Genomic DNA, 14,814 nt, shown 5'->3' with positions numbered 1-14,814 from the left:
CACTTGTGATTGCTTGTTTAATTGTAAAATACAGCAATAATTGGTGTTCACTGGAGTTCCTAGACCTTTTGGTCCCTGTTCCTCTGCACCTGCTGCACCATTCAAATCATCACCTGTCTGCAGGGACAAATGAGAAAATCGTTTATATCAAGTAGTATACATGTTCCAAAAAAGGGAACAGTTGCAGAAGGCATACATAATTATTGTGTAGCTAAGCATAAAGACAAACGCTTTCCTAAAAAGGGCTTTAAACATATCTAGCTCTCCAAAACGATTTGCCACAGATGTCATGTTTTTATCGATGCTGATTTTGTGTTATTAAATTGTGGCCTCATTGTGTTACCAGGTGCTCCGTGTGATTTGGATAAACGTGTTTAGTTCTGTACTTTATACAATTGTTACTTGAATGCACTCATGGTGAGGGTTTTGTTTTTACCCATACTTTGCGTACTTTTAAAAGTGCTGGGATTTCGGCTGTTGCATCCAAAATCATTCATGCTGTTGCCGGTGAATGGGCGGCGTTCCGATTACCTTTCTTACCTTCTGCGCTGAGGGTGTTTGGAGATTCTTGACCTTTATTTATTTGTATTTTGGTGTTGAGCATGTTGTTGAGCTCAAACCACACTGTTCACTTTAATTTCCTGGTGGTGGGCATGTTTCTGACCTCAAGCCATTTTTGATGGGGCACACTTGACCCCAAGCTTTATTTGAAATTATTGTGGTTGAGCATTATGTTGAGCTCCAACAATTGTTGATGGGGTATATCGCGACCCCGAGCTTTACTTGAGTTGTCTGGTAGTGAGCATATTTTTGAGTTCAAACAGTTTTTGATGGGTGTATGGCTTGAAACTATCTTTACTGGAATTTACTGGTGGTGGGCATGCTTTAAGCTCAAACCATTTGGATGGGGCATACCTTTACTTGAATTTTATTGTGATGGGTCTTGGTTGCTCAAACCATTTTGAGGGGGCTTATTGAAACCCAAACTTTTAATTGCGTTTTGATTATGGGCAGTATTACGCTCAATTTATCAGTGCATTTTCTGGTAGTGGGTCATGTTGTTGGGCTCAAACCATTTTGAGGGGTTATATTCCTACCTCATTGAATTTACTGATGATGGGCGCTTGTACCCAAACTATGATTCAGTTACCTTTTATTGGATGCATTTTCTGCACCCTTGTTCTGAACCATCTTTTACGTGGGAATTTTTGTTGCATCCTTTGAAGCACTTTATTTCTATTTGTTCAACCCCTTGTGTGCTGTTGGCGAGCTCAGCTCGTCATGAGGGATGGTTGAGCTGCCCTCATGATGAACTGAGCTCGTCACAGCCGTTGGAACGTTCGCACTCGGGGATAATTTCCCCGCTGTGCTGAACGTTCTAAAAACGGGTGTGGTGTGACGAGCTCAGCTCGTCACGAGGGCAGCTCCGCTGTGCCTCATGACGAGCCGAGCTCATCAACAGCACAGCGGTGCCGCGCGTGTCTCCCCTTCCCCAGCACAGCGGGGGGAAAACACCCCGCAGCCAAGGGGTTAAGGAGAGGTGTGTGTATTGGTGTGTGATTCTATCTTGCACCATTCTTTCCTAGGACATATGTGTTGCATCTTTTGGAGCACATTTATTTCCTTTTTCTGACGGGGATAATATGTGTTGTTTGGGTGTTATTTCTCTGTGTATTTCCTCTTTCTTTTCTTGTTTGTTTTCATGATCGGCGTTACCATCCTATTTGTATCATTAATTGTTATTGTCTCCTTAATGGAGGAAGGTGTGTGGTGTCCTGCTTTTCTTGATATGTATTCCTTCCTTTGTAAAACTGCGCCCTGCTGCTCAGCCAACGTAAGTGATGCCACAGTGTCAGGTTGAGTGTAATGTAAGTTGGAGTGTGTGGGCTGAGCAGCTGGGATGCTGCACCCAGTAGGGCTGCTACTTCTACTACATGAAGCCTACTATTCCTGTAACCTAAGATGCCTACTTAAATCTGAAGAATAAACTACCTTTTGGATTCACCATCATCTCTTCCTACTCTCCTTCTTATGTTATTTCACCAAGGTTTTTCCATTGTGTCTCACACACATGAATCGCTATCCACTGTGAATTTAAGTAATATACTTTTTTCCAACCACAGTGAAAAGTATCCTGGCTACAAACATGAATCACTGATATACTTACAGCATCTGGCCGCAGCTCCTTCTTGTGAAAGAACCCCCCAGTCAGCATCTTTTTACTGAAAGTCACAACATCGGCAGGGTCCTCCAAGCCCCAGTGCTGGTGAGCCCAGAACTTCCCAGTAGCTCCACATCCAGTTTGCACTTCATCCACTACGAATGCGCAGCCATGCTGTACAGAAAAAAAACATGAAATGTCAGAACGCATATTTGTACATGTGAATCCAAAAAACAATCTTCATTGTCAGATTGCATTTGATTGCTTTTAATTTTTTTCTCTCTACACTATGGACAAGATTCCATGTTGGATGGAGCAGGAGTTAAGAAATTACTGGGGCCAGAATCACCGATTATGTATAATAGTTCTACCCCGGGACCATGCAATAATGAATTGAAAGGGTCACAATGGGGTATAACATTTTGATCCTGGAATTATTCAGCCCTTCCTCCATGGTTTTTCCCTATTCTATACCTGACCTAGTTTCCACGTGCAGATCTGTGCACACAAACAATGGGGAAACACTGGGGAACAATACCTGCCACAGACATATGGCACTGGCCAAATCGGGATTGGCCCTTATGCATAATGCTTCTGAAATTAAAGTGTATGGGCGAAACTATCAACAAAAAGGTGTGTACTCAATTCTTAAACAAACACTTATCATTTGTTTCAATATAACAGAGTAAACAAGCATTGGCAATGTCAGTAGATCTGGCTTATGAATCAGTGCCTTTTGTGTTATTTACGGTTTTAGGCATTCAATAAGCCATCATACATGCACCCGGTCACTCATGTGTGCACTCCAACACCCATTCTTTCACCCACTGACTCAGTCTTGCATTCAACCTTTGACACAACCGCAGTAAAACACAAACTGAACATCATCTGCAAAATAAATGAAAAAGAATACAAGTAGAAAAAAGAAAAAATTCTTCCATACCTTTGTAAGACGTACATTCCCTGGTATATTTACTATGTACATACTCTATTGTTTAAAGTTCAGTGTGGCTGCCATTTTTCAAATTTGGCCATCTTTGAATGATAAAATAATGATACACTATGGACAGCAGCATTCTAAAATGGTCTCCTGTTTTAGAGGAAGCGGCCATGAGGGATGCGAACCTCTGCAGATGAAATGAGAAACCTGTTAATCTTGCCTGGAAAGTTGTAGTATCCTCTTTAGAAACATTTAAATAAAAAGAGGAGAAGCAAAGAAATGTACCAGGAAACTGTAAAAGGAGAAACATGATAACAAAAGGACTGGATAATTAAGCCTGATACTGAAACACTGATATTTTCAGGAGGATGTGCACAAGTGATCAGAAAATGCCATCCTTCACAGGGCAAGCGAGCCAATGACTGATGTGAACTGAATCATTGTACCAGGCAGTAATGAAATTAAATGAAATGGGGTTTTATTAAGCGCAGCTGCTGCCCTGGGGCATCCAGGCGCTAAGAGCAAGATTCATGCCTCCTAATGTGGTCAACCTAGGGGGTTAGTCTGGTTTATTAAAGAGGAAAGTTTTGAGCTGCTTGTGAAAGGCCAGCAAGTTAGGATTAGATCTTAAGTGGAAAGGGAGTGAGTTCCATAGCCTGGCCGCATTGTAGGAAAATGACCCACCTCCAGCTCTGGATCTCCTGATGCGAGGGACTACCGCCAAGAAGGCGTGGGTGGAGCAAGGCTGTTTGTTGGGACAATAAGGGGTGACCAGAGAATGGCTAATTGCCGGGCCAGTTTTCCAGTAGGCTTGGTGAGAAATGCACATAGACGTGAATTTAATTCTCTCCCTAACAGGGAGCCAGTGCAGAGTTCTCAGCCCAGACTCCACCGAAACTCTACGTGAGAGACTGAGAAGTGTGCGTGCTGCACAGTTCTGAATCCGCGGAAGTTTTTGCAAAGAATATTCACGCGCCCCTAAGTACAGGGTGTTGCTAAAATCAAGGCGGGATTGAATTAGGCCCTGCATAACAACTTGCTTGGCTTCAAAAGGTAGAAGCGGGAGGATTTTCTTCATCATCCTGATGAGTCCAAAGCAAGTCGCTGATAGTTTAGTTGCTTGGGTATTAAGGGTCAGGGATTTGTCCAGCCACACCCCAAGACTTTTTATATTGTCTTTAGGTGTGGGCTGCGCACCCAGACTGGCGGGCCATAGAAGGTCAATGGTGGATGGAGCTGGTGGGCCGAGGAGTATAAGCTCAGTTTTGTCTCCGTTGAGCTTGAGACACGACGCCGTCATCCAGCTCTTGACCTGTTCCAAGCAGGTTGTCAGACTGATCTGTGGTTGCTGGCAGTTCTTGTGCGTGAGAGAGACCACTAGCTGAGTATCGTACATGTAATGATCTTAATGCCATAAGGACGCACGATCTCAGCCAGCGGTCTCATATACTCATTGAATAGCATAGGGCTCAATGATGAGCCCTGCGGTACCCCGCAGCCTAGGGGCCTGCTTGAGGAGACTGACTCTCCCTCAAAGACTTGAAAGGTCCTGTCATTCAAAAAGGATTTAAGCCAGGCCAGAGCTTCTCCTAATACTCCTAGACTATGGAGACGGCGCAAAAGGGTTTTATGGTTCACCGTATCAAACGCGGCGCTCAGATCAAGGAGGATAACTGCCACTGATCCCCCCCTGATCCAAGATCCGCTTGGCTTCCTCTGTTACCGCCAGCAAGGCAGTTTCTGTCCCGTGTTTGGGGCGGAAACCCGTCTGGGTGGCATCAAGCAGCTGGTTACTCTCGAGAAACGAGGTTATGTGGATGTTAATGTGTTTCTCGAGGATTTTGCTCACCCAGGGAAGCAGAGAGATCGGGCGGTAGTTGTTGAGGTTGCCGGGGTCAAGGGTAGGCTTCTTCGGGAGTGCTTGCACCATGGCTTGTTTCCAAGTGAGTGGTACAGTACCTAAGATATTTTGGTGGGAGTGCTCAGCTTCTGTTGGGGAGTGTAGTCCTTGGATAGAGGGATCTAAATCTATATCTGGAAATAAGTAAATTTTATTTATTTTTTTATAAAAAAATTCCGCTAAATCATTACAGCGGGAGAGTGGGTTGTAGTTAGTAGCTGAGGGTGGTGGAAGCATGGTCAGACTCTTTACTATTTGGTACATCTCTTTAGGTTTTGACCTGGCCGACATGATTTTATCAATATAGTAGGCAGATTGTTTTGCCTTAATTTCTCATTTGTAGGCTCTAATAGCCTCCCTGTATATAGCTTTATCCGTGGCAGCATATCCCAGGCGCCACCTCCTTTCAAGCTTCTAACAAAGTCGTCTTTTCTCTCTAAGCTCCTCCGAATACCAGGGGGCTGTTTTCCGCTGCCTCTTTAAGCTGGTGTTACGGAGGGGAAGAATGGAGTCAAGCGACTTCGAGATCCGGTTGTCGTACTCCTTGTTATCAGATGAGGGGTCCCGAGTGAATATGGGTCTAGAGGTTGCAAGGGAACTGGTCCACTGGTCCAGAGGAAGTCTGGACCAGTTTCTAATTTTTCGCGGGATGAGGGTGCAGGGTAAGGATTTGTGTATAGTCCAAGTAAAAGGAAACAGAAAATGATCAGTCCAGGGGAGACGACTGATAACGCCTACTTTGAGGTGCGCACAGTTACTAAATACAGGGTCCAAGAGGGGACCTTTGACGTGAGTGGGGGATTGGACAAGTTGTTCCAGCTGGACTGCAGCCAGGTTCGCCGTCAGCTCCATGGCGGCGTTATCAGAGATGTTATCAAAATGCATATTAGAATCGCCAAGCAACATAAAATTGGATGGAGACGTGACCAGGTCGGCCACGGAAGAGGGTAGGGCTATATGAAACTGTTTAAGTGGGCCAGGGGGGCGATAGATAAGCATGCCCGAGAAACTGTCGTTGGGGGAGAATTCAATAGCAAAGGACATACTTTCACAATCAGTGATAGTCTCAGAGGTTCAGCGGCACGTGTATTGGTTCTTATAGATGATTGCGAGCCCGCCGCCTTTCCCAAGAGCGCGGTCTTTGCGGGCAATCTGGTAGCCTGGAGGGAGGGCTTTCACCAAGTCAGGTTCGGAATCTGGGGTTAGCCATGTTTCAGTCAAAAAGACCGCGTCAAGCATAAATTCATCCATTAAAAATAATAATTTCAGGCTATGTTTAGGTAGAGACCTACAGTTTAGAAGAAACATTTTAAAGTCCCGCCAGTCGTCCTTGTTTCGTGGAGTGATGAGCTCTACATTGCAGTAGGGGCAGATATGGGGTAGCTCCAAGGGGTAATAGGAGTGACAACAGCTTGTCGCAACGGAGGTCCTAAGTTCATAAAGAGAGCCTGTGCTGTAGTGCTTCCTTTGTCCTAGTGGGGGGGCAGGGGTCGTGGCCCCTAGCCCCGGCAGGCCGCGGACGGGCGCAGACGGGCTTACCTTTGGCGCGCCACCGGATGTGATGGTCATAATATAGAGGGCAGAGTAGGGTGGGAGGCAGCCAGCAGCTGGACCGCAACCCTTTCCCTACACCCAGTATGGCGGCTACAACCCTCTCTCCCACCGCGTAGCACCTAATCGGCTGCGCAGGGAGCAGGGTTGACGATCCGCGTGAGAGGTAATGAGCTGGATTTTAAAAGTTGTCAAAGCAAACAGAGTCTAATGCACCAACAAAAAATATAATGCACACTTTTAAAATAAAATTACGAGCTATACCTCCGGCTTTCCGCCTCAGGGGAGAATCTTACAATCAACACTGCCATGGATGGAAGCAAAGTGTAAAAGACTGAAAGCCCAATGGTAGAAGAAAGTTCACCTAAAGGCCCTCTATGTATCTATATGTATATATATTTATTTAGCAATTTGTGTAGTATTTATTTTTTATTATAAGATCCACGCATACAGCGAAGCCTGGCAGACTTTCCAAAGAGATTCCAGCATGGATTATTGCAGTGCAAATCTACTACCACTTGGATCTGTCAAACACTTAACCCAACACCAAAATACTTCCCTACAAAGGTAATCTGTGAGATTTCATGAAACAAAAGACCTAACTGCATGCTTAACAAGGTGTCAAGCTAATCTACCATAAGATCTATTGGCTTTAACATATGTGTTACATAGTAAATAAATCATGCCTACTGCCTTTGTCGTAATGTTTCATAATAAACAGATAAGACCAATGACATTAATTTTTCTAACGAACTAGTCAGGCCTCTAGCTGTTTTCATTGCCTTTCACCATCACCAACTAAAGACTACTGGCCTGATCTTAAGCTTTCCCACAAGGAAACCATCAGGCATTCAGTCATAAAATCATAAAATTACTAAAGTATGTAAATTTGCTGTTGGCAATGCAAAATAGTATCTCCCCTAAGAATGCATAACAAAGAATCCGACAGTACAAATCTTCTTTCTATACTCGGGGTTTGTCAGAGGAGATAACAATCACTAAAACCCTTGCCTGTTACGGGAATTTGTGAGATTCAATGTAACAAAGGAAATATTTGAAAGCTTTAATTCAGAACAATACCAGTTCACACATAAGTGCCTCTTGCCTTTAAGATGAGCTTTTCATGATCACTATATCAGGCCTAATGCCTTTATTGTAACTTTTCATAATGAACAATCAGGCCTTTATCATTGGTTTACCACCATAACCTACACATTCCAAATGAGTTGGGCACACACGTTCTCACCAGACAACCTTCAGGTACACAGTAATTACATTACAAATATGTACACAATTACTGTCGTCAAAACATGATATAATCCCTGTTAATAAAGCATATTAAGGATTTCCAAACTGTAAAATGTTTATCCCCATGGTTTGTTCATGAAGGTCACCAACACCAAAACCCTTGCCTCCCGCTGTAAGCTGCAAGATTCTATGTAACAAAATACCAGCCTACAGGTCTTACCACAGTGTAATAGCAATCCATCCTTAAAAGCCTATCTCCTTTAACACGTTTTCACAGTAAGTAAGCCAGGCCTCCTTGTTTTTCCATAACTTCTCATTACAATAAGATCACACCCAAGGAATCGGACATCATTTTCTGCAGTGAACTAATAAGGACTGTATACTTTACTATTGATTTGACACTGTATACAAGGCAGGCCTATTGAAGTGCAAATAAGCTGGCAACCATCATACATACATTAATAAAATTACAAACATCTACAGAGCTATAGTCAATACAAAACACAACCCCTGTCAATAGGGCCTACAAGAATCACGACAGTGAAAATCTTCTACTCCTAGGGTACGTCAGAATGGAGGACCAAGAGTGAAATCCTTGCCTACGATGGCGGTCTCTGCGAATACATGCAATAAAATACCTCTCAACAGCCTGTAAGATAGAGGGAATCACTGTTAGCGGCATATTGCGATTTAAAATGCTTTTTCCAAATAAACAGGCCTTCTTCCTTTGTCACAATTATTCAAACTAAACAGACCAGATCTGTGGCTTCTTGCATAACTTTTACTTGTGAACCAGTCAGGACTACAGTTCTTATCATAGGCTTGTAACCATAAACAACTCAGGCCTACCTTACTGAGGATGTGCTTTCCCACAAGGCAACCATCTGCAATACAACAATAAAATTACAAATGTTTTCAAAATTACAGATAGCCAAGCAAAATATCACCTTTCCCAAAACAGACTAATAATGATTGTTTCGTGCATGCCTTCCATCCCCTTGGTTTGCTTGGGTGGGTCACCAACACCAAAACCCATGCCTGCTACAGTGATCGATAAGTTTCCATCTGACAAACTACCTGCGTACAAGCTTTAGCACAGTATAACAATCTATCCTTAAAAGCAAATTGCCTTTAGCAAATGTTTTTCCAACAATAAGTACGTAAGGATTCTGGCTTTGTCATAAGGTTTCATAGTAAGCAGATCAACCCTATGTAATCTTGCATGACTTTTTCCAATGAACAAATAATGCCAGTATCCCTAACAAGTGGCTATGGACCTTAACCAACACAGACCTACTCAAGTGCACATAAACTGGCAACCATCATGAAAACTGTTTGCAAAACAATATACATCCCCTCTCAATATGGCCTAAATAGAATCATCACAGTGAAAACCCCAAGGGTTTGCCTGAATGGATCGCCAATTGCTAAAACCCTTGCCCTTTGCAGTAATCTGTAAGATTTCATGTAAAAGAAATCCTATTTATAGCCAGTAACACAATGTGATATAATCCAACTGTAAAGGCTTACTGGTTTTAACAAAAACTTTTCACAATAAGACTAACTGCCTTTGTCATATAGTTTCATAATAAGCAGACTAGACCTATAGTATCAGACATAATTCTTCCCACTGCACCTATAAGCAGTGGTAGAAGTGGGCGGGATCGGAAGGGCACGGCGTGCCCCTACTTTGAAAAATTATTACAGTCCGTTCCCCTACTTCTTTATTTTTAAAAAGCGTCCCGGGACGGCAGGAATGTTCCCAATTGAAAATTACAGCTGTAGAATTCAGCCATGTCCCCTCTGCAACGCCCACGGCCTCCTCCCCCTTCTTCTCTGTAACTGGGCGCAGGGGCCTCTAAAGCAACACTGAATGGGCCATCAGTCTTGGGTTAGCACGCCTCTGATGGCCCTGCTGCTGCAGTGATTTACAGCTCATCACTGCCGAGGCTACACGCCACCCCCACTGTGACAATTTCAATGGTCACATCAGGATGCTTTGGTGGCCCCCCTTGAACTCCTCTGCCCTTTATTTTCGGGCTCACGCAGACTGAGGGACGCCACCTGGAAAAGAAAACAAGCATTGGCTATGCCAATGCTTGTTACAAATCTGATTGTGGTCAGTGGCTTGTTTTGCTGATGTGAATATTTTTCAGCTCCTGGAAGCGTTGCCTCACCACCCTGTTAAACGAATGTGTGGGAACTGTCACTGTTGGTGACCAGTATGTGGTACGATTCTCCTGGGAGAGCCTGTGTTTTCCTGATAGTTTTATTTTCATTTCTGAGCTGCACCATTGCAGTTTAAGATCCAATGTAAAACTTCACTGATTTATCAAAATAAACTGCTCTTCTAACAGTGCATCCCCAATTTTTGTCTGACACCGTTAGTGCAACGTAGGATTACATCCTCGATAGCAAGGGAACATTCACAGTAGTGTTGTGGGGCATTACTGATTGACAGAGGGCACAATGTAGAGCTTTTCCGGGTTGCTTCGGTTGAAGTGTTGCACCATACATGGAGCACAGCAGAGGTATCTTGAGCCTCTGGGACCACTCCTTCACCAATCACTGCGCTCTTATCCAGATACAGAGTCTTACCAGGCAGTTGTAGACCTGATGTAAGCCCTGAAACCTGTCAGTTGTGGCTCAGAATTCCCTTTTAAAGGATTAAGAAGGCAGATAGCAGAAGGAGCCTGTATTTACTTGTACACATCCTGACTGAAGTGTTCATGATGTGCTGCCCACATCATGGTGCATTTGGAATGTAGCATTCCTTTCCCTTTAGGAGACTTTATCTGCTGATGGTCATGTTCGCCCCCCCCTCGTCTCCACCCGTCCAGCCTCTTGTGTCTTAACTTGGTGATTATAAGGATTTCCAATCATCTAAAAACTATATAGGAACAACAGTTTCACCTGCACCCTCCTGATGCCCTTGTAGAAGGGAGATGCACTGCAGTAAGGTGCTCATTTCCTTTGTGCTAGAACTTTATGCTGCCTAGGTGTCACACTCAAGCTCACTCCATGCAAACATTTTGCATATCCCCAAATTACTGTAAAAGCTCTTTGTAGAAGATCTCTTATTTCATAAGTTGTCTTACTGCCTTTCCTTCTTTTCTGCCCCCTTTATAGTAGCTTTATGGTGGAATAAAGTGCTAGCAAGCACTAATATTCTGACCACAGCCAGGTTGCTTGTTGACCATAATATAGCCCCTGGCATGTTTTTATTTACTTGGTGCACTCTTTGTACATCAGTGTCTTTGAATGTTCCCAATTGGAAAATGTAGCACCATGAGCATGGGGCTGCCTTGGAAAAGGAGATTGTCATTTTGGATTCCCTGGAAAGGAGCGAGTGGCACTTGTATTGGCAACCATTATGTGCCCTGCTGTAGATGTTATGGGCATGTGTATGCCTGTGCATGACATCACCTGCATTTAAACCGGAAGCATTTGGTCTCCTCTGCGATGCTAAAGCTCACCTCATAGGCTGTTTGGTGTCTGTTTGACTGTGCAATAATATTGCTGCCACTGCTGTTGTTCATTGTGTCTCATGAGCAAAATGCCCAAATGTAAATCTCTGCTCCAGGTGCCATTGGAAGCCAGTATGACCAGTACACAGAAAGTCATGGGATTTAATAGATAGCTAGAGAGGCAGGACATCATTGTTTTGGTAAGACATTTAGAGCGGTCATTCTTCAGCTGCCAAAGTTGCTTTCAAGTTCTGGAGTAAGAAAGTAGGATCTAGAGCCACTGAAGTTCAGGTGGACAATGCTGAGAGTGTATATGTAACCTTAGGGAGATTACAACCATGGCTTCGTTTTTTTCACTGCACTGGAAGTTACTTTTACCATTTTTAGGTCTCGCTGAGCCAGCGCATGCACTGACTGCGAGACATTTAGTGTGTGGCTCCAGAAAATCCTACCACACGCTTTTGCTTGTGGCAGCCTAGAGCTTGCTATTACGCGCACAAGCGTGAGGGCCTCGCTCTGCCTCACCAATGCTCACTATGCTTCTCCTTCTTCCTCTTTTCTTAAGGCTGTAATTGCAATGAGGCTCGAGAATACTTCTGAGGGGGGCAGGGGGCAACATGATTGAGCGTGGTTGCTTTTGTGGACGATCGGGGACGGACAGAGAAGGAAAAGGACTCTGTCTCTTCCTTACTGCCCAGAGAAGACACGGACAATGTCGTCTTCTTTTCTGTGCTGACAGCTGATCCCCCCTCTTCCTATTATTCCCTCTCTTTCTGTCATGCTCCTCCCTTACCGAAAACCGTGACTTGAAGAAATGGTTCTCAAGCTCTCTTTCCTTCTTTCATTTAGTTGCTTCCCTGTGAAATGGAGCCAAAAAAGAAAAACACTCTTGCGGGAAATGCCCTTTTTCTGACATTTTATTATTCCAAAGTGCAGCCTCGGGATGGAGAGAAATAAAAGGTTTTAAATATGAGAAATAAATACATAACTAAATAAAGCAAGACAGAGTGGTTGCAAAGTGGCGAGATTGGTTTTATTCACATCCAAACACATCAGTCTCACTTACAGACTTTACAGTGAAGCGCTACTTTTCTTTTCTCTTTTTTCTGTAGTCCTCATCTCCACCATGGTTGAGATCTGCCAAACGCATGAACAGCTCTGAGGTTGGACCAAGTTCTTGCTAGACCCTGCAGCACCTTCAATTTAACCTTTTTAAAGAACTTAGGGTCACCAAACTTGAAAAGAAAACTCGACTTCCCAACTCCTTCTCCCTGTAGTAGAGCCGAAAACATTGTCCCTATGCCTTGGTCTGATGGGATTTCTAGCAACATTCGTGCGTGTGTCATCTGAAAGGCCCACGCATATAACTGAAGATCCAGACCAACCAAACCGCCTTTCTCCCTACGACGCCTTATTTTTTTCCATGCTATTCTTACATTTTTGTTTTCCCAAATAAATGAAGAGATATCACTCTGCAACTTTGCTATAAGAGAAGTGTCAAAATAAAGAGGTATGGTGTTAAAAATAAAAGTTAACTTAGGTAGAATGGACATTTTCACTAAGTTTGCACGACCCAGAACCGTCAGAGGGAGTTGACCCCAAGACCCCATTAACTTCCGGCAGTCTTTAGCAACTATGGCAAAATTGGTGGAGGCAATCAGATTAATATCTTTAACAATTCGTAATCAAGGTATCTCAAGTTCTTACTTAGTTGCTCATTAAAACCTGTTACATCACTATTCCATGCCATAATTTCGGTTTTGGAGGCGTTTACCTCATATCCTCAGATTTTACCAAATTCCAGGGCTAGATCTATTGCTGCCGGGAACGCGGTGCTAATCTCTGACGTCATGATCAAGACGTCGTCTGCATACAGGGACACCCTTTTTTCCTAATCTCTGTATATGAAAGTCTTGATGTTGTTATCCTCCCGAATTTTTTGAGCATACGGCTCTATATAAAGATCGAAAAACAGAGGGGATAAAGGGCAACCCTGCTGCGTTGCCCTTGTGATAGTAAATGGTTTGGACAAACCTCCGTTGACCAGGACAGATGCGGATGGATTATGATATAAAAGCTCCACCGCTCTGCGGAAAGCCCCTCCCACGCCGAATTTTTCCAAGGCCCCCAACAGGTACAACCAATTGACCCTATCGAAGGCCTTGGTGGCATCCAGCCTGAGGATAGCCAAGGGTGAAGAGGAACTTGTCGCCATGTCTATAGCTCCTATAAGGTCATACGTCAGCTCAAAGAGCTGGCGACCCTTAACAAAGCCCTTCTGATTGGAATGCAGGACTACAGGAGCAACCTGACCCAGCCTCTTAGCCAGGAGTGACGCAAAAATCTTATAGTCGGCGTTAAGAATTGAAATAGGGCGGTATGAACCGCAGTCGGTGCCAACCTTACCTGGTTTTAAAATAAGAGTGATGGAAGCGTTATTCCAGGAGGTTGGAGGTAGTGCTCCTTCCTGCAGAATTTGATTGAATAACTCACCAAGGAAAGGTGCAATTTCCCCCACGAGATGCTTATATATCTCGGCCGGCAAGCCATCAGGTCCCGCCACCTTAGCCCCCCTGCTACTTTGTATCGCCATCACCACCTCTTCTTCCGTAATCACCTTATCTAAAGATGCACTTTGATCGGGAGATAGCGATGGTAATGAAATACAATTAAGCCACTCTTCTATATTCTCGAGAGAGATACTCTTGTCCTCCTGATAAATGTTCTGGAAAAAATCTTTAAAGGCAATCTTATTTCTAGATCCGAAGATACGGTCCCAGCACTGGTTATTATAGCATCGATGTTATTGCGTGTCCAATCAGTTCTAGCTTTCCAGGCTAGCAGTTTGCCTGCCCCTTCTCCAAATTCAAAATGGGTGAGTTTACTAGCTTCCCATCTCTGGAGGATGCGCTGGTTAAGCACAGAAGCCAGTTGCCCCTTAAGTTCCAGTAACTTCTCCTGCTTAGCCAATGTAGTAGGATTGAGAACATTACTACAGGCATCTAGTTCGTTTTGCATTAGTGCCAAGTTGGTCTCTATAGATGTAACTTCTTGAGTATACTGCCTCCTACGGAATACAGTTTTATTCTTAATTACCCCCACAGGGAACACTTAAATGAGTCCCACACAATGCTAGAACCCGCTGAGCCGATATTGATTCGGAAAGAAAAACCCGTTTTCTGACCCGCCCTTACTCTCCAGATATCCAAATAGCCATATTGACACATACATTTGAGTAAGAAAGCTCTGGATTTAGAGAATGTTTGTTGTCGACTAGACGGAGTCTTATCTAGCGAGGGGTCAAGGACGATGTTAAAATCCCCTGCTATTATGACTAGTTCTGGGAAGTGCAAAAGTTCGGAAAATAGAGATTCTAAGGCTGAGGGATCATCTCTATTAGGCCCATAGCATCCAGCTATAGTCAAACGTGAGCCACCTATAACCACTGTGGCGATTGCCCACCTGCCTCCGGGGTCTACCTTATGCTTAATTAATCTTGTGATAGGTATTTTTTTTAAAAGGATAGTCACTCCTCTAGTATTAATTG

The 14,814-nt window shown here is 43.8% G+C and overlaps 1 protein-coding gene across 4 annotated transcripts in view; it reads right to left on the bottom strand.

Moving 5' to 3' along the window:
• The window catches only part of ABAT (4-aminobutyrate aminotransferase), a 712,333-nt gene that overhangs the window by 54,907 nt on the left and 642,612 nt on the right, over window positions 1-14,814 (bottom strand). For all 4 annotated transcript variants that reach the window (XM_086941270.1, XM_086941269.1, XM_086941268.1 and 1 more), the window contains exon 13: window positions 2,168-2,335. In XM_086941270.1, coding sequence (XP_086797396.1) covers window positions 2,168-2,335 — 168 coding nt within the window. The remainder of the gene's footprint in view (window positions 1-2,167; window positions 2,336-14,814) is intronic.

This window comes from Lissotriton vulgaris, chromosome 10 (assembly GCF_964263255.1).
Source record: "Lissotriton vulgaris chromosome 10, aLisVul1.2, whole genome shotgun sequence".
Classification (NCBI taxonomy): domain Eukaryota; kingdom Metazoa; phylum Chordata; class Amphibia; order Caudata; family Salamandridae; genus Lissotriton; species Lissotriton vulgaris.
The sequence above is the reverse complement of the archived record's forward strand: the minus strand, read 5'-3'. Positions and strand labels throughout refer to the sequence as shown.